At 45.2% G+C, this 27,237-nt stretch overlaps 1 protein-coding gene across 1 annotated transcript in view; it reads left to right on the top strand.

Moving 5' to 3' along the window:
* Positions 1–6,479: 6,479 nt before the first annotated feature.
* BMP1 (bone morphogenetic protein 1) overlaps positions 6,480–27,237 on the top strand; it is a 78,730-nt gene continuing 57,972 nt past the window's right edge. The window contains exons 1-2 of the mRNA XM_075207128.1: positions 6,480–6,709; positions 23,024–23,119. Of these exons, the coding sequence (XP_075063229.1) occupies positions 6,562–6,709; positions 23,024–23,119 (244 nt within the window). The 5' untranslated portion in view covers positions 6,480–6,561. The remainder of the gene's footprint in view (positions 6,710–23,023; positions 23,120–27,237) is intronic.

The raw sequence follows: 27,237 nt of genomic DNA, 5'->3' as shown, positions 1-27,237 counted from the left end.
TCTTTAGTGGGACCAAATGAAGAGGATGCTGGGAAGGAATTGAGCTGCTTGTTTGTCGAGAAAGATGATTCCATTTCAATTCGGATCTTATCAATCTTGTCCTTGAAGTAGGAAACAAGATCTTGGGCACTAAAAGTAGTTGGTGGGTTTGGGGTGGGAGGTTTAAGAAGAGATTTAAATGTGTTAAAAAAGAGTTTGGGGTTCGAAGCCTGAGCAGAGTTGAGATTGTAAGTATATTTGTTTTGCAGTGTCCAGAGCATTGTGATATGGGTAGTACATAGCAGTATATATGAGGAAGACATTAGAGGTAAGACATTTACGCCAGTGACGTTCTGATTTGCGTATGAAACACGTCCCTCTCTTGGGTTCTATTCAACAAAAAGACAAAAACCTTTTCTTCGCAAAAATTGTTTTTTTTTCCGGATATAAGGCTTCTCCCTATTTATTAACCAGGTTCATGCTGTCGGTAGACCCCACCAATGACGGGTTTCTCTACATGTACCATTGCTGTCGCCATCTTAAGGTGGCTATAGTTGGACTATTTCATAGAAAAAATGCTGTATTCAAATAAAGCACGTTTCTAATAAGATTTTAGAAGATTTTCAGGTCTTTAAGTTCTACTGCGCACGTGTGAATGGCTGCCAGCCAACATCTCTGAAGTAAATTGCGGTGATATAAGATATTGCTTTAATTTAGTAAAACCACCTCAGAGATACTGGCTAGTAGCAGTAAGAGTTACATAGAAGGTTTATGCATGGGCAGCAGAATTGTAGGAATTAGGCTTCTAATTACACTTTCAATAAAAAAAAATAAAAAAAAAAGGGAGAAAAAAAAAGTAAAACTAAATAAAAAACAAGGTGCTGGAAAACATACAGGCAAAAAAATATATCCAAATAATCTGAGGGTGCAAGGATCTTTAGTGGGAGAGTCATGGCAGATCCAGGCTGACATGTGTTATACTTAATTAGAGGCTTCATCACGGATACTCTCAAGGAACTAGATCACACCGAGTACAGATGGACTAGTTTATTTTTGTTCATGGAGTAAAAATATACTTTGCATACATTGCTGAGAGGAGTAATGATCTGAAGAATCCTGACCAGAAAGTGGTGTGAGGTTCTACACTTTTCTGTCCATGTAATGAGAGAGAACTGATTCTCCTCATATAGCCACTGTGCTCATACCTGTCCAGGGAGAGAAGTGATACTGTGCTCATACCTGTCCAGGGAGAGAAGTGATACTGTGCTCATACCTGTCCAGGGAGAGAAGTGATACTGTGCTCATACCTGTCCAGGGAGAGAAGTGATACTGTGCTCATACCTGTCCAGGGAGAGAAGTGATACTGTGCTCATACCTGTCCAGGGAGAGAAGTGATACTGTGCTCATACCTGTCCAGGGAGAGAAGTGATACTGTGCTCATACCTGTCCAGGGAGAGAAGTGATACTGTGCTCATACCTGTCCAGGGAGAGAAGTGATACTGTGCTCATACCTGTCCAGGGAGAGAAGTGATACTGTGCTCATACCTGTCCAGGGAGAGAAGTGATACTGTGCTCATACCTGTCCAGGGAGAGAAGTGATACTGTGCTCATACCTGTCCAGGGAGAGAAGTGATACTGTGCTCATACCTGTCCAGGGAGAGAAGTGATACTGTGCTCATACCTGTCCAGGGAGAGAAGTGATACTGTGCTCATACCTGTCCAGGGAGAGAGAGCGAGAGGACACTGTCCAGGGAGAGAGCGGACACTGTGCTCATACCTGTCCAGGGAGAGAGCGGACACTGTGCTCATACCTGTCCAGGGAGAGAGCGGACACTGTGCTCATACCTGTCCAGGGAGAGAGCGGACACTGTGCTCATACCTGTCCAGGGAGAGAGCGGACACTGTGCTCATACCTGTCCAGGGAGAGAGCGGACACTGTGCTCATACCTGTCCAGGGAGAGAGCGGACACTGTGCTCATACCTGTCCAGGGAGAGAGCGGACACTGTGCTCATACCTGTCCAGGGAGAGAGCGGACACTGTGCTCATACCTGTCCAGGGAGAGAGCGGACACTGTGCTCATACCTGTCCAGGGAGAGAGCGGACACTGTGCTCATACCTGTCCAGGGAGAGAGCGGACACTGTGCTCATACCTGTCCAGGGAGAGAGCGGACACTGTGCTCATACCTGTCCAGGGAGAGAGCGGACACTGTGCTCATACCTGTCCAGGGAGAGAGCGGACACTGTGCTCATACCTGTCCAGGGAGAGAGCGGACACTGTGCTCATACCTGTCCAGGGAGAGAGCGGACACTGTGCTCATACCTGTCCAGGGAGAGAGCGGACACTGTGCTCATACCTGTCCAGGGAGAGAGCGGACACTGTGCTCATACCTGTCCAGGGAGAGAGCGGACACTGTGCTCATACCTGTCCAGGGAGAGAGCGGACACTGTGCTCATACCTGTCCAGGGAGAGAGCGGACACTGTGCTCATACCTGTCCAGGGAGAGAGCGGACACTGTGCTCATACCTGTCCAGGGAGAGAGCGGACACTGTGCTCATACGTGTCCAGGGAGAGAGCGGACACTGTGCTCATACGTGTCCAGGGAGAGAGCGGACACTGTGCTCATACCTGTCCAGGGAGAGAGCGGACACTGTGCTCATACCTGTCCAGGGAGAGAGCGGACACTGTGCTCATACCTGTCCAGGGAGAGAGCGGACACTGTGCTCATACCTGTCCAGGGAGAGAGCGGACACTGTGCTCATACCTGTCCAGGGAGAGAGCGGACACTGTGCTCATACCTGTACAGGGAGAGAGCGGACACTGTGCTCATACCTGTCCAGGGAGAGAGCGGACACTGTGCTCATACCTGTACAGGGAGAGAGCGGACACTGTGCTCAGAGCGGACACTGTGCTCATACCTGTCCAGGGAGAGAGCGGACACTGTGCTCATACCTGTCCAGGGAGAGAGAGAGAGCGGATACTGTGCTCATACCTGTCCAGGGAAAGAGCGGACACTGTGCTCATACCTGTCCAGGTGGAGAACTGATACTGTGCTCATACCTGTCAAGACACTGTGCTCATACCTGTCCAGGGAAAGAGCAGACACTGTGCTCATACCTGTCCAGGGAGAGAGCGGACACTGTGCTCATACCTGTCCAGGGAGAGAGAGAGAGCGGATACTGTGCTCATACCTGTCCAGGGAGAGAGCGGACACTGTTCTCATACCTGTCCAGGTGGAGAACTGATACTGTGCTCATACCTGTCCAGGGAAAGAGCGGACACTATGCTCATACCTGTCCAGGGAAAGAGCGGACACTGCGCTCATACCTGTCCAGGGAGAGAGCGGACACTGCGCTCATACCTGTTCAGGGAGAGAGCGGACACTGTGCTCATACCTGTCCAGGGAGAGAGCGGACACTGCGCTCATACCTGTCCAGGGAGAGAGCGGACACTGTGCTCATACCTGTCCAGGGAGAGAGCGGACACTGTGCTCATACCTGTCCAGGGAGAGAGCGGACACTGTGCTCATACCTGTCCAGGGAGAGAGCGGACACTGCGCTCATACCTGTCCAGGGAGAGAGCGGACACTGTGCTCATACCTGTCCAGGGAGAGAGCGGACACTGTGCTCATACCTGTCCAGGTGGAGAACTGATACTGTGCTCATACCTGTCAAGACACTGTGCTCATACCTGTCCAGGGAAAGAGCAGACACTGTGCTCATACCTGTCCAGGGAGAGAGCGGACACTGTGCTCATACCTGTCCAGGGAGAGAGAGAGAGCGGATACTGTGCTCATACCTGTCCAGGGAGAGAGCGGACACTGTTCTCATACCTGTCCAGGTGGAGAACTGATACTGTGCTCATACCTGTCCAGGGAAAGAGCGGACACTGCGCTCATACCTGTCCAGGGAAAGAGCGGACACTGCGCTCATACCTGTTCAGGGAGAGAGCGGACACTGCGCTCATACCTGTTCAGGGAGAGAGCGGACACTGTGCTCATACCTGTCCAGGGAGAGAGCGGACACTGCGCTCATACCTGTTCAGGGAGAGAGAGAGAGAGCGGACACTGTGCTCATACCTGTCCAGGGAGATAGCGGACACTGCGCTCATACCTGTCCAGGGGGATAACTGATACTGTGCTCACAGTTATACTCTGTAGACACTTTTTCATGTCATGCTTTGAACATATCTCTTACCCTGTCCCCTTACTAGCTCCACTTGCATGTGATCCTCTCCACTGACTCCCCTATGTACCTGCTGTCTGTTTCACCCTCATTTAGGATATAAGCTCTTACGGGAAGGGCCCTCTTCCCTCCTGTCTCTATACCTATTCGTCTGCTCCATCTTCTATGTACTTGCTATGCTTGGAGCCTTTGGACTCTTGGAGGTATATTTACTAAACTGCGGGTTTGAAAAAGTGGAGATGTTGCCTATAGCAACCAATCAGATTCAAGCTATCATTTATTTAGTACATTCTACTAAATGACAGCTAAAATCTGGTTGCTATAGGCAACATCTCCAATTTTTCAAACCCGCAGATTAGTAAATATATCCCTTGGTATTACTTGTTTACTGTTCTGTTTGACCCTGTATGGTCTACTATTTGTACTCTGTACAGCACTACGTAAATCTTATGGCACCTTACAAATGAAGGATAATAATAATAATAATATCTGTTCAGGGAGTCGAAGTGATACTCTGTCGCTAACAGTTCAGGTTTAGCAGTGATACTCTGCCAATACCAATTTCCGGATTAAAGTAATACTCTGCCAAAGAGATACTCTGTTCAGAACATGTCAGGTGTAGATGTGATACTCTGTCAATACCAGTTCAGGAGTAGAAGTGATACTCTGTCAATACCAGTTCAGGAGTAGAAGTGATACTCTGCTCATAAAAGTTCAGGAGTAGAAGTGATACTCTGCCAATACCAGTTCAGGAGTAGAAGTGATACTCTGCCAATACCAGTTCAGGAGTAGAAGTGATACTCTGCCAATACCAGTTCAGGAGTAGAAGTGATACTCTGCCAATACCAGTTTAGGAGTAGAAGTGATACTCTGCAAATACCAGTTTAGGAGTAGAAGTGATACTCTACCAATACCAGTTCAGGAGTAAAAGTGATACTCTGCCAATACCAGTTCAGGAGTAGAAGTGATACTCTGCCAATACCAGTTCAGGAGTAAAAGTGATACTCTGCCAATACCAGTTCAGGAGTAGAAGTGATACTCTGCCAATACCAGTTCAGGAGTAGAAGTGATACTCTGCCAATACCAGTTCAGGAGTAGAAGTGATACTCTGCCAATACCAGTTCAGGAGTAGAAGTGATACTCTGCCAATACCAGTTCAGGAGTAGAAGTGATACTCTGCCAATACCAGTTCAGGAGTAGAAGTGATACTCTGCCAATACCAGTTCAGGAGTAGAAGTGATACTCTGCCAATACCAGTTCAGGAGTAGAAGTGATACTCTGTCAATACCAGTTCACGAGTAGAAGTGATATTCTGCACACATTTGTGATGAGATGAGTGATAATCTGCACATACTTGTCCAGAGAAAAATAACAGGTATGTGGAAATCATCGCTGTGTAAAGACAGTCAAATGCACTAAAAGACAAAAAGTGTTAAAAAAACAAACGCACAGCAATGCAGCACAAGTTATGTATACAAATTTGTAGCGTCTCATTTGGAACAATGATTTTTATTTCCATGTCAATTTACATGCACTTTTGTTACAAACGCATGTTAAATACATATTCTTAATTCCAACCTAAGGCTGGGAACGTCCTAGCGTTGCATGTTTGTGCTGAGTGAAAACACATGTCAAATACAAATACATTTGATTATTTCTAGCATTTTTAGGGGGGATTCAGTGTAAGGTTCAGGCGGGGCTGCGCACAGTATTACATCAGAGAAATCTACCCTAATTTATTGCGCATATAGGTGCAAATAGAAATGAGCAGGTTTTCAACCTGAAGAGTGTATCCCATAGAATTCATTGGTGGCCACTGTAGACATCCGCCATTCATTGCCCTGCAGTTACATGCATATGAATAGAGCAAGATGCATTCAGTAAAGCACAAAGCATTGGGACGCAAGTAAAAACACGAGTGTGTATGGTGATATTATAAACAATGAGTTCTATTGTCAGACATGCATTATACCAACCTAAATAACGCTAGTAAAGTGCATTAAAGTAACATCCATGGGTATGAGGCCTTATGCAGCTAGCAATACAGGAGCAATACTCTGCAGAAGGCTGCGATGCTTTGCAATTTCTCCAGTCATAATAAGGCTTTGTCTATCCCACAAAACATAGAAAACACATACCAACAACATCCCAGACGATCCGTGCGATGTGTATTGGACCCTCCAATCCCAGTACAACCATGTGTGAGGGGTTAGAGGTCCGCTCTCCTCCCTCCCCATTAGGCTGGCTGTTTCCCAGGGACACAACGATATCCCACGGGCTGTAGAGGGGGCTGATCCGTATAAATCCCGCCTCTCACATCACATCCCAAAAAAAGAGAGCCAGAGAAAGGGAGAGCAGAGGCAGCCCACAGCCCTGCTAGAGCTGACTGAGCTGCTGGGATGCCCAGGACAGGCAGCCCCCCTCTGCTCCTATGCCTGCTCCTGGCTGGGGTGCTCCTGCTGGGAGAGGGGCAGGAATTGCTGGATTATTCCTATGATCTGGAGGAGCTGGAGGAAAACATTGATTACAAGGACCCCTGCAAGGCTGGTGAGAGGGGGGAGAGGAGGAGGAGGGAGAGGGGACAGTGAGGGAGAGGAGGGGGAAGGGATCGCACAGAGAACTTTGGACAGTTCAGATGAGACTTTATAATTTCTATCTGTGCATCTCTCTCTGCCGGTGACAAGTGTGTGTTTATCTCTAACAGATCTATTTACACAGAGGTAGCCGGGCATTTACAGTATAACCCTTTGGACCTATGTACAGACAAAGTTGTGTGTGTATAGTTGGAAATGTACGTGCAGTGGTTTTGTAGATAGAGATGTGCAATAATATTACGATACTTGCATTAGTCCATATAGACTGCAATGAGATTAATGGGCAACAGTCTCATTGTTGCAAATATGGGGTTCCTATATCTTTCAGGGTACGGTGCACCAGGCTTTGGCTTTAAAAATTTCAGTAATATCATCCACAAAACTATGAAAGGCTTTTATGTGTTGTCAAGTGTGCTTATTCTGCGATACTGAATCAGTGATCAGGAGCGTTGTGCTGGAAATCAGCAGTGATACTGCCACACAGACATATTCCATCCAATAATATCCAGAGAGGGAGCTCTATCTACATTATTATATTTACATAACACTGGTGATACTCAGTGTATGTCTTTCATTATACCACTGATTTGTCTTATGTGGAATGTTGGAGGCCAGGACAAGACTTAAAGCAAAAATACAAAAACTGCTGATTGTATTGCAGCTCATGGAAAGGGTCAGTGATGTGTTGGACTTCATCAGCTCCTTTCACTGGGGTCCCACTGCACACAGACCCATCTTCCATGCCCCTAATATATCATGCTCTTGTACAATGCAAGTTACAGCTCATTGTAGCTCTGCGGACAACTCATAGTAATAACTAACATAGCAAAGTGTCACAGGAGCAGCACATTTCAATGGTTCTTGCTCCGTTCCTTCCGCTCTGCACTTCCATCTCTCACTATGATCTAGCGCTCTGCGCTCTCATCTCTCGCTATGATCTATGCGCTCCCATCTCTCACTAGGGGGCCTATTTATTAGACCTAATTTTCATGTCAATTCCCCGAAAACTGCTGTTGCCTCATCTATCAACAGTGCATCTGCTGCTTTGCATTTTCTGTCTATGGGGACTGCTATGTACCGCAATTTAACAATGCATGGAAATGCTTTTACGCATACGGTAATGTACGGCAGCTCAGGCTGCTCCGAAGCTCTGCTCCAAAGAGCAGAGCTTTACAGCGCATGTGTGGAGGGATCACGTGATCCCTCACTGTCAGTCTCCACTCCCTGCAACACTGAAGAGCAGGGAAGTTTTCAGATGGAGCATGCGCAGAAGGCTTCACAGGAACAGCAGTTTTTCGTGACTGCTACTCCTGTGGAGATTTTTTTAATAAATATGAGAAATAGTTCAATCCTTATCAATGCGATAAGGTTTGAAAACTATTTTTAATTTTATGCGGCTGTTGATAAATGTGCCACTATGATCTACGTACTCTGCACTTCCATCTCTCACTATGTCCTACGCACTCTGCACTTCCATCTCTCACTATGATCTACGTACTCTGCACTTCCATCGCTCACTATGATCTACGCACTCTGCACTTCCATCTCTCACTATGATCTACGGACTCTGCACTTCCATCTCTCACTATGATCTACGGACTCTGCACTTCCATCTCTCACTATGATCTACGCACTCTGCACTTCCATCTCTCACTATGATCTACGCACTCTGCACTTCCATCGCTCACTATGTCCTATGCACTCTGCACTTCCATCTCTCACTATGATCTACGCACTTTGCACTTCCATCTCTCACTATGATCTACGGACTCTGCACTTCCATCTCTCACTATGTCCTATGCACTCTGCACTTCCATCTCTCACTATGATCTACGCACTCTGCACTTCCATCTCTCACTATGTCCTACGCACTCTGCACTTCCATCTCTCACTAAGATCTACGCACTCTGCACTTCCATCTCTCACTATGTCCTACGCACTCTGCACTTCCATCTCTCACTATGATCTACGCACTCTGCACTTCCATCTCTCACTATGTCCTATGCACTCTGCACTTCCATCTCTCACTATGTCCTACGCACTCTGCACTTCCATCTCTCACTATGATCTACGTACTCTGCACTTCTATCTCTCACTATGACCTACGCACTCTGCACTTCCATCTCTCACTATGATCTACGCACTCTGCACTTCCATCTCTCACTATGTACTACGCACTCTGCACTTCCATCTCTCACTATGTCCTACGCACTCTGCACTTCCATCTCTCACTATGATCTACGCACTCTGCACTTCCATCTCTCACTATGATCTACGTACTCTGCACTTCCATCTCTCACTATGTCCTACGCTCTCTGCACTTCCATCTCTCACTATGTCCTACGCACTGTGCACTTCCATCTCTCACTATGTCCTACGCACTCTGCACTTCCATCTCTCATTATGATCTATGCACTCTGCACTTCCCTCCCACTATGATCTATACACTCTGCACTTCCATCTCTCACTATGATCTACGCACTCTGCACTTCCATCTCTCACTATGATCTACGCACTCTGCACTTCCATCTCTCAATATGATCTACGCACTCTGCACTTCCATCTCTCACTATGATCTACGCACTCTGCACTTCCATCTCTCACTATGATCTACGCACTCTGCACTTCCATCTCTCACTATGATCTACGCACTCTACACTTCTATCTCTCAGTATGATCTACGCACTCTGCACTTCTATCTCTCAGTATACTACATTGTACAATAATGTCCATGTAGGATTACCTTGGCACGTCATGTACAATACAGTTTAGGTAGACATCTTGGACTATAACCCCCTCCCTCACCCTTGTCCCTGCAAGTCTTTTTGTACTTGGGAATAATGATGTTTGATTGCATTCTCAATGCACCTAAAAGTTATAAAGCTAAAAAATAAGAATGGATGGTGAGAATGGCATCTAACATACAAACTAACAGTAATTATATTCAATAGATGGTCAATATTGAAAACCAGGGACGTTTGTAGGGATTTAAATTTCCAGGGACAATCCTTAAAAACCTGTGATCGACCCTAGAAACCAGGGACAGTTGGCAGCCGTCTCTCCTTCCATCTGAATTATTGTTATCTGTTTGGATGAACTGACCTACTGACTCTCAAAAGTTCCTGCTTGGATTTGCTCCAATATGCACAGTTAAAAACACCACATAGCAATAGAAAAGTAGAAATACACAGAGATGCTATTAGAAATGTAGTGCATGTTACACAGTGAAAGCAGGGTGCTATGGGGTACTACACATTTATATATGTTGTCGGTATATAACCCCCAGTGTCTTCAATGAAACAGGACTGCTCCCTAATTAATTATCTATTTTGTGGGGACTGTTATCAGGAGACTTTATTGAACCTGGGCAGCACAGTGGCTAATTGGTTAACACTTCTGCCTCTCAGCACTGGGGTCATGATTTCGATTCCCGACCATGGCCTTATCTGTGTGGAGTTTGTATGTTCTCCCCGTGCTTGCGTGGGTTTCCTCCGGGTGCTCCAGTTTCCTCCCACACTCCAAAAAATCCATACTAGTAGGTTTTAGTAGCTGCTATTAAATTGACCCTAGTCTGTGTTTCTGTCTGTCTGTGTGTGTTAGGGAATTTAAACTGTAAGCTCCATTGGGGCAGGGACTAATGTGAATGAGTTCTCTGTACAGCGCTGTGGAATTAGTGGCGCTATATAAATAAATGATGATAATGATGATCTTAAGCTGGTCACACACTGCAATCCTGTTGTTTCATCCGAGAGCCGAGCAGCAGGATCAATGTCCAGTTTGGCCACTTGGGTGACCAAATCAGGTGAGATCTGGCTATTTGGCTGAGTGACCTTATCCCTTTCCTGTACCACTGAGGCCTGTCATCTTCCAGCAGAATTCTCCAACATGACGGATAAAGGTCCTATCAATTTGTGATCATCATCAGGCATCTTGGTTGTTTTGAGGCCACACACATTGCAATTACGGGATGATAATGTGTGACCAGCATAAAACGGCGTAAGATTTCACGGAACATGCACTGTGACTGTATACAAGACTGATTACCATTAATGGCCACCCAGAATGGTAATCCTTTAAAAATGACAGAAGTCCAATGCCCAGGGCTCCTGCTCTCAAGAGATTCCCTATTACTGGCTGATTCCCAGTGGTTCGGACATATAAATGCTTCTCCTGTATTCTCTGACCCAGTAACGGACCCCTGCAATGTTAATATTGGGAAGGAAAGGGGAGTTTATTATATCCATTCACCCGTAGAGATAGAGGTTCCTCTCATCCATTCTGGGAAGATACTTTATGGCCACAATAAAGAGTTTTGTGAAGCAAGTCCTGAGTAGGACTGGCAGGAAACATGGTAAATTGAAGAGTTACAAGGTTATCCATTGTATCTAATCCCCAAACACCCTGTATCTTGTACACTGCACAGAGAATGAGATTACAATCAAGGAGACACAACGGAGGTACATATTAATAATCAGATTTATTAATAAGCCTGTCTGTTACGTAATATGACCAGTGCAGTACATCCCTCAATCTAAGATCGGACAACCATGCACTTGTAACGGTAGAGTGCAGAAAAAATGTAAAACTGATCCCTAAGTGGTGGGATTTGTATAATAACAAATAGAAAGAAGATCTTGGAAGTTTTAAAGTGTCTTTGTAATAACAGATGTCCTGTGTATTTTCTTGGTAATTCGACGGGCTGGAATGTATGGACAGTTGCTTTTTCACACTTCACGCTTACCACTCGCTTGTGAAAGCACTCTGCTAGCCCTCTGGCACTCTATTGCACATCTCCTCTCTCAATCTGTCAGCATCTCTTTATTGCAGGGTTACACACTACTCCTCTCCTTTACACACTCACTGACACATAGACAGCTCTCCGCTTCCCTCCCCACACATGCAGAAGGATCCTCTGCCACATAAACACAAAGGCAGACACGCAGACACACGCACTCTGACACACTCATTCATACAAAAAAATGCGGTGAATCACACATACATACACTGACTCATGTCTGACCTGTGTACTTGTGCACAATGTATGTACAATTCATATTTTGTGACACGCCAATGTTAAAATATTGTAGTAATTAGAAAGAGGATAATGAAATAGTCCCTATTGCATATGTTTAACTCATACTTATATACTCTCCTGAAATGTCCTGAAGGCTCTCAAATTTCGGGGGGCCACAATCCCACGAATCTTGTCATCATGACCCCACTGATTACTGACAGGGTGCCGAACTTGGCCCTCTGGGATTTCTGGAAGGGGAGGTCAAAAAAAGTCAGCAAGTATGGTTTAACTTATTTTAAAAGGAATGGACACCCCGACTGAATGACCTTTTTAAAACCATAAAGAAAAAAAAAAAGCCATCACATGATCAGTTCAGGTTCCCTTCTCATGTAATGACCTCTTTGATTGGGTTCAGCCCTCATGGCCGATTTGGCTGGGGAACCTATCGCCTATTAAGAGGGTTCACATTACTATACATTTTTGTAATGCATTCAGCCTCGTGTTGTGATACACAGGTTGGATATTGCTGCGTACTGAATATATATGTGTCATGGATACAGCCAAATAATTATGGTATCAAATAACTGACTCTATCCAGATGGTCTCAGACACTTGACAGTGATTAAGGATTCTAAAGCATTTCAAGAGCCTTTCATAGTTATCATACTTGTGGGAATGTCTCCAGCTAAGAGGTGTGAGATCAGTCTAAGAACTGACGTTAGGAACTAATGTTCATGATTATTAACACTTCCACTTTTGCACCTTTTCCAGTGTCTCCTGGAGTCTCCGTCTTAGTTCTTTCAGGTGTTTATAGTCTGATATATTAAACCTGGTCACACGAGATATAACCAGCTTTGCAATTTGCTTGTTTTCAACCACATTGGCATGATACCATAGCACGTACTGCCCCCACCAATGGTTGTTCTGCCTGATTGATACTGGATTTTAATTATGTAGACAGGAAAATCCTGTTGACTAGTTTCGTAAAGTGATCAGCATAGGGTCGCTTAATGCTAACCCACCACAGTGGAAGCTGCCATTTTGTGGGTTGGACCCATAGCCCTGAAAATGGAGCTTATTAATGCCATACTTGCCAACTCTCCCTGAATGTCAGGGAGACTCCCTGAACTAGGGGTGATCTCCTTCACTCCCTGAAGAGTCTGGCATTCTCCCTGATGCTGAGCCAGTACAAGACGTGGTTGGCTTCGCCATCTGTGGCACGATGACACAATTAAGAAATTGTATCCTATGTCCATGTATTGATGCCTATGGAGGTGGCCATTTTAATGGAGACTAAGATTTAATCAAAGACTGACAGGTAAGACAACATGACTTCAGTAATGGAGACAGAAATGTAAAAGACACTTCAGTCTCTAGAGATTCATTAGCTGCTTTTCTTTAACACATAGTTGCCTACTCTCCCGGAATGTCCGGGAGACTCCCACATTTCTCTGAGACCTCCTGGGCTCCCGGAAGAGCAGGGCAACCTCCCAGTTCTCGCCCCCGCAATAGATAAGTGGTGGGGGACAGGGCTTAATGACGCAAATATCATGTCATCTTAGCCCTGCTGTAATTGCCCAAAATTGTGACAATAGTTTAGGGGACAGAGCTAAAAGATGCGATTACTCAAGCCCCGCCCCACACACCCACCTCCCCCCGGGATCTCCCTGATGCCAACGAGAAAAAGTTGGCAAGTATGATTAATTCACTAGGAACCAGCAGAATGAATTTAGTTGGTTCAGGCCACAAAATGGCTACCCCCATTAGAAATAATGCATCTGAATATAACATGCTTAAATGAGCTTAAAGTAGAACAGCAGCCAAACATTCTTTAGGCATACTATTGTATACCATAGTTGGCTACTCTCCGAGAAACGCCCAAATTTTTGGGAGATCTCCCAGGCTCCCTGGAGCAGGACAACCTTCAGAATTCTGCCTGCTTTGTTGGTGAAGGGGGCGAGGCTAATAACGGCATCCTGGCCCCGACCAGGGCCATCTTTTCCATTGGGCACGATGGGCAGCTGCCCGGGGGCCCCACGGGCAAGGGGGCCCCATAGGCACGGCTCTTAATGAGAATAAATAATTCTGCAAAAGAAAAAAAGCCTGCAAAAAAACCTTCAAGGGTCACTGAGCAAGTACATCTATCTATCTATCTATCTCTATATATCTATATCTATATCTGTATACATGCTTTGCCCGGGGGCCCATAATGTTGTTAAGATGGCCCTGGCCCCGACCCCTGCCAAAATTGGTATTGTGATCTCCAAAGTTGGCAAGTATGTTGTATACCTCTAAACCAATAGCAAACTATATTTAAACACTTCCTCATAGACTTCAATGTGATGTAAGAACTACATACCTGAACACGGTCATCTTTTAAAAATGCTGCTTCCCAGTGAAAATAGTTTCCCATGAGGACAAGCCCTTAAAGATCTGGATGAATTTGGGCACTTTGCATCTTATGACTACAGAGCTAAGATTATCAATACTGAAATAATAGCCTTTTTCTTAATATTATTCATTTAGCTCTAATTAGATAATAAGACATCTGGTCATAATTTACATTTACAGCAAGCTGCCATATCTGCCAAAAGACTGATCACTAGAGCCAAAAAATACTGAAAGAAAAATCTAAGCTATTCTAAAGTAATTCCCCAGCAAAGGGGAAAGCTTTGTTAATCAGCAGCAGAAATAAACTCATAACCTCCTACTTTCGTTGCAAATGCAGAGTAGATTCGGGATATACTATCGAGCCTGCAGTCTTCACATATAAGGATGGAAATCCATATCTCTAGTGTTCCTGTTGCAAAATATCTTATTCTTTTGTTTTTTTGGTATCAAATCAGGTTGGTCTGTTTCTTCTAGGCTCTCTGTTATATAGGGCAGGGCCATCTTTTCCATTGGGCAGGTGCCCGGGGGCCCCACGGGCAAGGGAGCCCCATAGGCAGGGCTCTTAATTAGAATAAATAATCCTGCAAAAGAAAAAACCTGCAAAAAAAACCTTCAAGGGTCACTGAGCAAGTACATCTATCTCTCTCTATACCTGTATCTCTATACATATACATCTACATTATATATATATATATATATATATATATATATATATATATATATATACACACACACACATACACATACATACATTACATACATACACACACACACACAGTAGGGGCCCTGGTGCCCTGCTTTGCCCGGGGGCCCATAATGTTGTTAAGATGGCCCTGATATAGGGGCCTATTTATGAAGCCCTAAACCAGGCCTGGCCCTCCAGGTGTTGTGAAACTACAAGTGTCAGCATGCCCTGACAGCTATCGGCTGACTATATATTGGCAAAGCATGCTGAGGCTTGTAGTTTCACAACATCTGGGGAGCCACTGGTTGACCAGGCCTGTGCTAAACTGTGCGGAAACTACTTTACTGCATGGTTCAGTAATGTTTAAGTAAAATGTAAATTTATTAAAAGCCCAACGCAGGACATATCAGAGCTATCTCCTGCATTAGGTAAATTACAGCATTAAACTGCAGTCCCCATAATACTCATTGGAGATTGCGTTCTGGCCAATTTTATCAAGCACCGAAAAGCTTAACGTTTCGGAGCTTGAACTCGATGGCGGTGTTAGTCCTTCAATCCTATGGGGAGAGTATCGCAGGAGAGGGATCTTTGGATCTCTGGCAGCGCTGTTGCTTTCCTCTGCTAGTTCTCCACAAATGGCAACTGCACATGCGCGACCCTAGGTCAGAACCTGGAGTCTTCAGTAGAAATAAGTCAATGACTTTATTAGTAAATCGCCTCGAAGGGTCATGTGTCATCGTTGCGATAAAGACGTAATTATCAAATAGGACCTATAGACAAATGTAAAAACATCTTTACTGCTGCCTCAAAGCATCTGACTAGTTTGTATAATTCATATAGTAGTATTTATTGCTTGTACAAGCCGTGCATTGGGGAGCTGTGTGCTGTATGTTTACAGTAAAGATGGCAATACATGGGCAGATTCGGCCGCTTGACCCGAGTGCCACAGGGCCAGAACCTATGTGCGATTTGGGGCTCTGTTTCTCAAGGGGTGAAAAGCCATATATCCAGTGACAACGGGTGTTTTATATCACTGTGATGTGGTGATAGGAATCCATCCCTATCACCAGTTTTTAATAAAGAGACCTGTTAGCCACATTAGGCTCAAAGACACACAGCAAATTAATTGGACAAAGATTATGTGTTAGGTAGATTATACCAGTGTGGCAGGGACTGACATGCCTGAATAAAATCATTACGCAGTGCTACGTATTAGTCGGCATAGTAAAAAGAAAGCACGATAATAATCAGGATGTTCAGTCCCTGGAATAGCCGCCCAGACAGTCCATGTATGATTTCTGAGCTAAAATATCTGCTAGAGTTGCTACAGGGATTTAAAAGTGTGGTCCTTTCTCTGTGCTGAGCGCACTTAAACAGTTAGTGTCTGCCATTCAGCATTTGTCACTGTCCACAGACTTTTAAAGGTTGAACCTTATTAGAGGTACCGTTCATGTGTACAGTGTCTGTAGTCTATGTACAATCCATGTGTCTGTTGTAGGGGAGTCCGTTTACACAGCTCACTCTGTCTACAGTTCACATAGCTCAGTCTGTTTTGCTATACACCAGCACCGTGGTAATGAGATTACTGGTAATAGCATGAAGCCTAGGCACATGCAGTGTCACTGTCATTTGCGCATGTGTTCACAGCATTGGAAAAGAGATAGCAAAGGGTTGTACTTGGTCTGCGACAAAGTTTAGATATGTGGTACGTGCCAAAGTAGCATCCACATGAATACCAGGACCCAAGATTTACCAGCAGAACATTGCCAAGAGCATTACACTCCCTCCACCTGCTTGCCTTCTTCCTGGTGCCATCTATTCCCCAGTTAAATGACACACACGTACCCTGTCGTCCACATGATGTAAAAGAAAACGTGATTCATCAGATAAGGTCACCTTCTACCATTGCTCCATGGTCCAGTTCTGGAGCTGACATGCCCATTATAGGCACTTTCAGCGGTGGACAGGGGTCAGTATGGGCACTCTGACCGGTCTGAGGCTACGCAGCCCCATACGGAGCAAGCTGCGATGCACTGTGTGTTCTGAACCCTTTCTATGATAGCCAATAATACCTTTTACAGTCATTTTTGCTACAGTAGCGTTCCTTTGGGGTTTGATCAGACAGGCTACCCTTCGCTCCCCCGCATCAATGAGCCTTGGGCGCCCATAACCCTGGCACCAGTTCATCAGTTGTCCTTCCTTGGACCACTTTTTTTAAGTACTAACAAGTGAATACCGGGTACACCCCACAAGACCTACTGTTTAGGAGATGCTCTGACCCAGTGGTCTAGCCATCACAATTTGGCCCTTGTTAAAGTCACTCAGATCCTTACAGTTGCCCATTTTTTCCTGCTTCCAACACATCAACTTCAAGAACTGACTGTTCACTTGCTGCCTAATATATTCCACCTCTTGACAGGTGCCATTGTAATGAGATAATCAATGTTATTCTCTTCACTTGTCAATGGTTTTAATGTTGTGGCTGATCAGTGTATATCAGAAGCATACTCTCTACTTTACCGGGAGACTCTCGAGTTTCTGGGAATTCTCCTGGTAGAGTAGGCTACCCTCCTGGATCCCGCTTCATTCTCTTAAGAAGTGGGCAAGACAGAGACCTGGTTTCATGATTCAATGTGAATTGTCACCATGGCCCTGCTGTGCCACAATGAGAACTGTGTTGTAGCGCAGTGGGGCGCAGTGCCACGATGGCGCAAATCATATCACACGTCCACACTTTAGGATGGGTCCACAAAGTAGGAAAGTATGGTCGGATAGATGTCGTATCTTTACTGAGCTCATATTCTGGCGTGCAAAATGTAAATAGTTACTGACGTTTGGCAACTCGTGCTGGATTAACTGATGGTGGAGATTAATAAAATAATTCCGTGCAGGTAGGATAAGATTTTATATAAGAAATTCAGAAGCAGAGCATTTTGTAAATAGTGTAATAGATTATGGATGATCAGGGTGTGGAAAACAGATATAATTGAATTTTCCTGCCTCAGAAATCTACTGGTATCATTCTTTGCTATCATTACAGATTTAATGCGCAGGCTAGTTTAGGTGCAAGACTGATCCTTTCCTGTTTCAGCAGGTGGGTATGATTTAAAGCATTGACCAGAACAGAATTTAAAACATAAACCACTCAAATCCCCCTTTCCACCTAACAGGAAACCGGGATATAGTCCCTTCAATTATACATTTTCCTTCATAAAATAAAACCGTTTCCTTTCCCATGAGAACATGCTCTGACACCTGGACATCTACAAGACCTGTGACGTCACTATGCACTAGATGCTGCAGATAGTAGGAGCAGGCTTACAGGCGGTCTGGTACGTTGCTTCAGGTAACTGGGATAGGGACAGCCAACGCCCTTGCCCTGCATGGAGTGACTTTTTTTTTTTTTTGTAGAAGGGGTTGAAGAAGGAGCTAAATGTATTTATCAAATATAGGTTAACTAATTACTCCTGGGTTAATACAATTGGAAAATATAGGTGGGAAAAGCAGAAGGGAGCCAAGGCAGTTGTGGAAGAAGCATCTCTCCGGGTCCATAAAGAGTTTGGTAGGACTGTGAGTATTGAACATGCATTCATACATAGTGATCTATAAACCTAGTGTTTCTTTCAGTGTAAGTTTGTTCACCACCTAGGATACATAGTGCCAGGCAATCTACAACAGGGGTAATACAAGAAAATATCCATGAGTACCCTAAACACAAAAGTAAGGTTTGATTGAACTAGTGGTAGGCATTGATCATGACAGCACGGTGGCTTAGTGGTTAGCACTTCTGGCTCACAGCACTGGGGTCATGAGTTTGATTCCCGCCCATGGCCTTATCTGTGTGGAGTTTGTATGTTCTCCCTGTGTTTGCGCGGGTTTCCACCGGGTGCTCCGGTTTCCTCCCACACTACAAAAACATACTAGTAGGTTAATTGGCTGCTATTAAATGGCCCTTAGTCTCTCTCGGTCTGTGTGTATGTTAGGGGATTTAGATTGTAAGCTCCAATGGGGCAGGGACTGACGTGAACGAGTACAGCGCTGCGGAATTAGTGGCGCTATATAAATGATGATGATATATACAAAGTATAAGTGGTATCAAATTTTGAATCCATTAGCTATGCCTATTCATTTATCAGTTAGTGTATTATTACGATATACTATTTTTTGTCATTTTAAAATAAATACAATTAAATATACTATATATTTAACTTTCCACGATGAGAATGCCTACTTATCTTAACAAAAGAAAAAGGTCTGATGAATTAAATCATCAGATTGCTCCTGTTGGTCTGACTATGGCCCCGGTTTATTAATCTGTGACGATAACAATGATTTTCTATCATCCCAGTGATATAAAATCTTTTATCTTGTAATTTATTACTAAGATCTCGTCAGAGCATCTGAGCGATACTCCACCGCCCGGCGTTATACTGGCAAGAAGTGGTAAGGCTTCATTTACCGCTGCACCGGCCAGTCTTGGGGCTAGTCGGTTCATGCATGGGAGACTTTTCTGTCAAGTCTACCGATCTTGGCCACCAGGATTCTGGACTGTTAGAAGTTATTTAACAGTCTGAGAGGATATTAACCTGAAGAACAGGCTGCATGTGATCATCCGGTGTGCTTCTTCCTCATATGCGCCTTCCAATCATAGTTGCTTATTTTTCAGACCTCCCCTCTGCGGAGATGTAGAGAATAGTTCTGTGAAATTGGGGACGGGTGGGACGTAATAATCATCATTACGCCTCCACTGCAGGATGATGCTGAAGATGAGTCACGTTGAGTTCCACCTGCTACTCCTTGTCTGGCCTGGCTTCATGGAGATTGCCAAACTCTCTTGGGAATCCAGAAGCTCACTGGTTATTTCAGAAATCTCCTGGACATTCTTGGTGAGCCGTCAAGTAAGAGTCCCATCTCTCGCCACTTTGCTGGTGTCCATCCTTCTGACTTTACTTTAAGTAGACATGTCCTTTTAATGGCAGAAAATGCAGACATGAATCAGAGGGAGTATGGCAGTATGGAGGATTTACTAAAGCCCGCTGCCAGTGAAGACTGTCCCCAGCATGTAGCCATTGCTGGGGCTCCTGCGACGCTATTTCAAACCATAGGGAAGCCTATTTACCAAGGACACCGGAGAGTGTCTGCTCATCCAGGAAGAATCCCCAAAATTGGGGAGCCTCCCGCGGGAGAGTAGGCACTAAACTTATCTATGTACTGCATTCTTCAGTCACGTGGGGGATTACATAAGCATCCCCAATCCCTTTAAAAATCCTATCTCCACAGCTATGAGTGTTCCCACAACGTGATCTGTGGTTATACTTTTGCAGTTTGCCTTAGTATTTATGGTACGTTCTCCTGTGGACAAACGGACATGTTCTATATTTCGCCACTTTTGGGATCAGTGATCCCTGTTGCAGCTAGCAAGGTCAAATAAGGAAAATGCAAGTCCTAACTAGCAGCTAGAATTATTACTACACAGTGCATACAGCTTTGTTTTAAAAGCAGATCTAAGATTTATTAACTTTTAATTATTAAAGCATTGATGAAATAACTGACCATAAGCCCACACCTATAGTGGCATAGTTTTCATTATATTACCACTTTTTTCCTATATATCTGTTTTTACTACCTCTTCAGGGGCAAACGCAGCATATGTAGAGGAGGGTTTCCACACCACGCCGCCAGTGGGCGTGACCAGCATGCATGGGGGCGTGGCTATAATTTTAGACAGTGCTTGGCTGCTCTCCAACTCTTCCTATCTTCATAATATACATGGGCAATGCTGCGTGCACTACTGTTAGGTGCACGCAGCTCTCCCTTTTCAAGCAGAGCCGTGTGAAGCGGGGTTCAGCCACCTCAATTATACAGTGCCCCAGGCTTGGAGGGGGTTTCCAGGCACTAGGAACCCCCCTCCCCCCTCGGTTTGTCTAACGCTCTTTCTTCTTTATTATATAAATGTACAGTTTCTGTGCTTCTACTATGGCAGGTGTGTTGAGACAAACATGCCAACCAGCATGAAAAATGGCATAATAATTTGTAATTACTGGTAGAATATATATTTTTTATAGAAAGAGGACATGGGTAAAGTTAACGCCATGGACTTCTGTAATGGTGTAAGCTTCAAGTCATAACTACATCATCATCATTTATTTATATAGCACCAGCAAATTCCGTAGCGCTTTACAATTGGGAACAAACATTAATAAAACAATACTGGGTAATACATACAGACAGAGAGGTAAGAGAACCGCAAGCTTACAATCTATGGGACAATGGGAGTTTGAAACACAAGGGCACATGCTACATCATATTGCACATTGGATCAGCTAGAATGCAAAGGTAAAAAGTATTTAGTGGGCTGTGTGATCAGTCACACAGCAATGTTGGTCAGAGGGTTGTTGTCTTATATTAGCTGTGTAGAGGATGGTAATAGGGTAATCTAGGGAAATTAAGATGGTGGTTGAGGAATATCATAAGCTTGTCTGAAGAGGTGGGTTTTCAGTGAACGCTTGAAGGTTTAAAGACTAGAGGAAAGTCTTATTGTGCATGGGAGGGAATTCCAGAAAGTGGGTGCAGCCCGGAAATAATCCTGTAACCAAGGAGGATGTGATGAGAGTGGAAGAGAGGCGCAGATCTTGTGTGATTTTAGTCCATGTGTTTGATTACACAGCGATTGTTCAATTCTGTTACAAAACAGAGTGTGTTTCTATAAATGTAAAAAATGTAGAGTAATTAAGAAAAGGAAACCTGTCATCTACTTAGAGTGGAAGCTGCCATTTTGTGGGCTGAGCCAATATTCATGAGCATACACCCTGTTATTTCACAAATGACTGGTAAAGTAATTAGTTACTCGGGTATTTGAATTCACAAAATGACTACAACCTATAAGGCTCGTGTTGAGTTGGACATAAATAAGTTCTACTTGTAGTATTATTATTACCATCATCATCATTTACTTGTAAGGCGCCTTACACAGGGGGTTAGAACATACAACAAACGTACATACAGATAAAAACAATTGGTCCCAATAAGCAGATTATTAAATACATGGATGCAATTAACAGTACAAATCACATGGCTTACAAAAACTATTCAGCACAAGCCAAGAGTGGAGTGTGTACAGCCATGAAAGACATAGAACTCTGCCAGTGAGCGCTCACATTCTAAAGGAATTATAACCACAAAAAGCATTTTCTTGACCTGCGCATGCGGGAGTATACAGGAGGGCGTAAGAATATGGTATCTATTGCAGCTTCTTCTATTCACCCCTCGTGGAAAATGGTCAAAATCCATAGTGCTGCCATTGTGCTGCCAGCCTCTGGTTGGTATTGGTAAAATCAGGGGTACAATAAGCGTGGGGTCCCCCAGGCCAGTGGCACTATAGCAGGGAAGCTTGTAGTAGGGGGCCCCCCTACCACAGTGGCAGACCAGTCATAGGCCTCTTAACAAGGGGCTGGATTCCCAAGGGAGATGGGGCCAGACCCCCCCCCCCCCCACCCCCACCCCTCCACATATAATCAGCCCTTAGATACAAAGCACTAGGGATATTTGTAAAGGAAAAGTTAAGTTGGCCTTTTGTTCTTGGTGCACTACAGGCCCAAGCATGCCCAGGCCGCCACTAAGTGTTTGAGCATGCTGGTACTTGTAGCACTACAAACAGCAGCATAGCTATGGCTACTAGAGCATGCTGGTTCTTTGTGAACCACAAATGTAAATAAAACATAAACACACCTTTTAAATAATACATCTATATAACTAAAAACTCCCCTAGACTCCACTCTTTAACCGTCTTTCTTATATCACCTAGACCCATGTGGGCATCCCTGGCATCCTCTTCATCTTTCCCTATGCTGTTCTAGATTCCCGATATTGGCAAAAAAAAATAATAATCATAGGAATTCTCACCACCTGCACTGGGCAGAAGTTCAGATTGCGGGAAATCCTCCGATTATAAATATATAACGGCATCAGCGCTAGGAGCTCTTTCACGAGGGAGCTCTTAGTGCGCTGGTAATACCTTATCCTAGATGGTGTGTCCAGCTCTGCAGAAGGCGCTATGTGTGGATAGGTGTATATATAAATATGTTGTTGGAGTAAATGCATGTGTATGTCATGTTTATTCTCCACTGATCCTAAGAAGGGGTGTCCCAGTTCTAATGTGCTGTTTTCTCCACTTCTAGTTGCTTTCTGGGGTGATATTGCTTTGGATGAAGAGGATTTGGCGAACTTCAAGATAGATCGGATTGTGGACTTAAGAAACAGAACAATATCTTCAGGTGATTTGCAATAAAAATATGAATTTGTCCAATATACATATCGCCAGTATAGAAAGTACCAATTTATGTCTTGCAGGTCCAATATGCATACATATATTTCACTCACTATAACTTTATTATGCTGCTTTATTGTAACATATGTGTGTATATACTTCATTGTCTGCCTCGCTCCAACCAGGGGTACATCCCCAACCTCTGCCTCGCTCCAACCGGGGGTACAGCCCCAGCCTCTCTCTAACCGGGGGTTTCAGTCCCACCCTCTGCCTCGCTCTAACCGGGGGTACAGCCCCACCCTCTGCTTCGCTCTAACCGGGGGTACAGTCCCACCCTCTGCCTCGCTCTAACCGGGGGTACAGCCCCACCCTCTGCCTCTGCTCCAACCGGGGGTACAGCCCCACCCACTGCCTCGCTCTAACCGGGGGTACAGCCCCACCCTCTGCCTCTGCTCCAACCGGGGGTACAGTCCCACCCTCTGCCTCGCTCTAACCGGGGGTACAGCCCCACCCTCTGCCTCGCTCTAACCGGGGGTACAGCCCCACCCTCTGCCTCGCTCTAACCGGGGGTACAGCCCCACCCTCTGCCTCGCTCTAACCGGGGGTACAGCCCCACCCTCTGCCTCTGCTCCAACCGGGGGTACAGCCCCACCCTCTGCCTCGCTCTAACCGGGGGTACAGCCCCACCCTCTGCCTCGCTCTAACCGGGGATACAGCCCCACCCTCTGCCTCGCTCTAACCGGGGGTACAGCCCCACCCTCTGCCTCGCTCTAACCGGGGGTACAGCCCCACCCTCTGCCTCGCTCTAACCGGGGGTACAGCCCCACCCTCTGCCTCTGCTCCAACCGGGGGTACAGTCCCACCCTCTGCCTCGCTCTAACCGGGGGTACAGCCCCACCCTCTGCCTCGCTCTAACCGGGGGTACAGCCCCACCCTCTGCCTCGCTCTAACCGGGGGTACAGCCCCACCCTCTGCCTCGCTGTATCCGGGGGTACAGCCCCACCCTCTGCCTCGCTGTTTCCGGGGGTACAGCCCCACCCTCTGCCTCGCTGTATCCGGGGGTACAGCCCCACCCTCTGCCTCGCTGTTTCCGGGGGTACAGCCCCACCCTCTGCCTCGCTGTATCCGGGGGTACAGCCCCACCCTCTGCCTCGCTGTATCCGGGGGTACAGCCCCACCCTCTGCCTCGCTGTATCCGGGGGTACAGCCCCACCCTCTGCCTCGCTCTAACCGGGGGTACAGCCCCACCCTCTGCCTCGCTGTACCTGGGGGTACAGCCCCACCCTCTGCCTCGCTCTAACCAGGGGTACACTCCATTCTATGGGTTCTTCAAATATATAAAATCTCCAATAAAAAGCTGTCAGATTTTGAGTTATGTTTTATATAAAACTTGTATTACTAACATTAATCATACCTAAAGATTCCAGAACAGAACTGAATGTGTTTTTGCTGTGAGTGTGAAGGTAGTGATGTGTCAGCTTTTTATAGAGCAGTAACAAGAGCTTAGGGGGTAATAACAGTTGCAGTCTGTCCGATAACAATGTTCTACAGAATTCCATAGTATAGGAGCTGTTGCGTGTATATCTGTGACTATTACATAATGGCTTATATAAGACCAACATGTGTTTTAGCTTTAGCAAGCCTTAAATTCCTGCCTTATGAACTTAGCTCTCTTTCTACATTCTCTAATATCAGTTCTTGTCCACATTTTTTCCGTTTCTCCCTTCCTGTGTTTATCTTGATCACCTATAACCCAAGTTTTCCTCCCGTATATACCATTTTATCTAATTCTTAGTACATAAACCTCCCCGGTCTCCCATCCTGTTGTTCTTGGTGGCTTCCTGTTTTGATTAATTGTCATGGAAAATATTTTATACACACACACCTACACTCCGGCATAATTGTCAGCAAGCTCACGCTGCTTATTGTAACCAAGCATGATGTGATGTGTTTTATTTGATTTGCAGTGATGGATAGAAGGTCTAGGGCATACTTGCCATCTTTTCCTCGTTGGCTTCAGGGAGATCCCGGGTGAGGTGGGCACGCGGGGGCGGGGCTTGACAAAATGCATCATTTTGGCTCTGCCCCTAAACGATTGTCACAATTTGGGCCAATTACAGCAGGGGGCGGGGCTAAGATTACACAATATTTGCATCATTAACCTTCCCCCCCTCGCTACTTATCTATTGCGGGGGCGAGAACTGGGAGGTTGCCCTGCTCTTCTGGGAGGTCTCCCAGAAATGCGGGAGTCTCCCGGACATTTCGGGAGAGTAGGCAACTGTGCGTTAAAGAAAAGCAGCTAATGAATCTCTAGAGACTGACGTGTCTTTTACATTTCTGTCTCCATTACTGAAGTCATGTTGTCTTACCTGTCAGTCTTTGATTAAATCTTGGTCTCCATGAAAATGGCCACCTTCATAGGCATCAATACATGGACATAGGACATAATTTCTGAACTGTGTCATCATGCCACAGATGGCGAAGCCAACCAGGTCTTGTAGTGGCTCAGCATCAGGGAGAATGCCAGACTCTTCAGGGAGTGAGGGAGATCACCCCTATTTCAGGGAGTCTCCCTGACATTCAGGGAGAGTTGGCAAGTATGGTCTAGGGTCACATGTGGCCTTGGAAGCCTTCACCTGCAGCCCACAGCTAATTCCTGCTTTATTGTCAGATTTATTTCTTATAGCTTGTAAGTGTATCAGATTGCCCTTTACTGATTTATTGGATTTTAGCAGTGGATGTCACTTTCTCTCGCTTTTAACTATGACGGAGCACTGTTAATGAGATAACAGAGATCATACTCTCCTTTCTCAGAATAAGCTGTGGATACACTTTGCAGTGTCAGGAAGCCTAAATAGCGCCTCGATGATGTCACAAGTTCCCAGTGAATTGATTGGCGGAATTCTTATGAAGATTGGTCCAGCCCACAAAAAAATCTGCCTGCACTGTCTACAGACACCAGGGTCAGGGCTGTCAACTCTGTCCCCTTAATTACCTACACGTTCCAGTGAGGCATGTCAGTAGTTAAAAAGGAAGAGGATTTAACGCTGCAACATGCTCATTTTTAAGAGCAAAGCATTTTGGAAAGCCATTTTTGTTTTGTTTTGTTTCTCTTTGGGAAAATTGACATAGTAAATAGAACAATTTTTAGTCAAAGCCCATGTATCATCATCATCAATTCCGTAGCGCTTTACAATTGGGAACAAACATTAATAAAACAATACTGGGTAATGCATACAGACAGAAAGGTAAGAGAACCCTGCTCGCAAGCTTACAGTCTATGTATAATCCTAATTCGTGGTATTTCAGGAAAAAATGAATGTTGGCAATAGACCTCCACCCCCCACACGTAGCAGAACTTGCAGGGCTCCGGTGCCTTGTGGCTTTTGAGCTATTTGCCCCCACTAGTGCTGGCAACTGTTTCTTCTCCAGACATGAAGGCTGGAGAAGCCTGAAAGCACACAGACAGCAAAGAACAATGCCGACCCAGCCGATTGGACAAGACCCTCTAATTGGCTTGGTTGACAAGCGTTCAGCACAGCCTGTGTCCAATCTAACTTCTCCAGGCTATTATGTATGGAACAAGCGGCGCCACTAGTGATGGTGAGCTCCTGATCCGTACCAAGACCCCCACCCCCGCAGTTCTAGCTGTGATAGGCACTAGATTTAGTGAACCTGAAGATTCTATATTCTGCCTTCAATGCTATTTATAAAGCCATCATGGAAGTGATTGTAATAAATGTTCTCCTGCAGCTGGAAGAGACGCAGGGTGTATACCTCAGATTTAGAGGGATGTCAGTCTAGCGCTCTATCTGTATTTATTACAACCTACTTGGAAGCCAACCGGAGTTATATGTGCAGTTCCTGAGATGTTAATCCCACACGTGCCTTTATCTGCATTTCACCCCACTCAGTCTGTGCTTAAACCACATTCCTGATTTTATGGCTGGCTTTTTTTTCCATTTCTAATTTTTTTAATACTTTTAACTATTTGTTAGTCTCCCACAATTATTGTGTAATTACCCTACTTATACTTACATAGGCATTCCTGAAACCATCCAGCTCTTTTGCTGTTGGTCCAAGGTTTAAGACACTTAACATACCGTTCAACAAACCATACTCTGA

Source organism: Mixophyes fleayi, chromosome 4 (assembly GCF_038048845.1).
Source record: "Mixophyes fleayi isolate aMixFle1 chromosome 4, aMixFle1.hap1, whole genome shotgun sequence".
Lineage (NCBI taxonomy): Eukaryota > Metazoa > Chordata > Amphibia > Anura > Limnodynastidae > Mixophyes > Mixophyes fleayi.
This window is presented reverse-complemented; position numbering and strand designations above follow the sequence as displayed.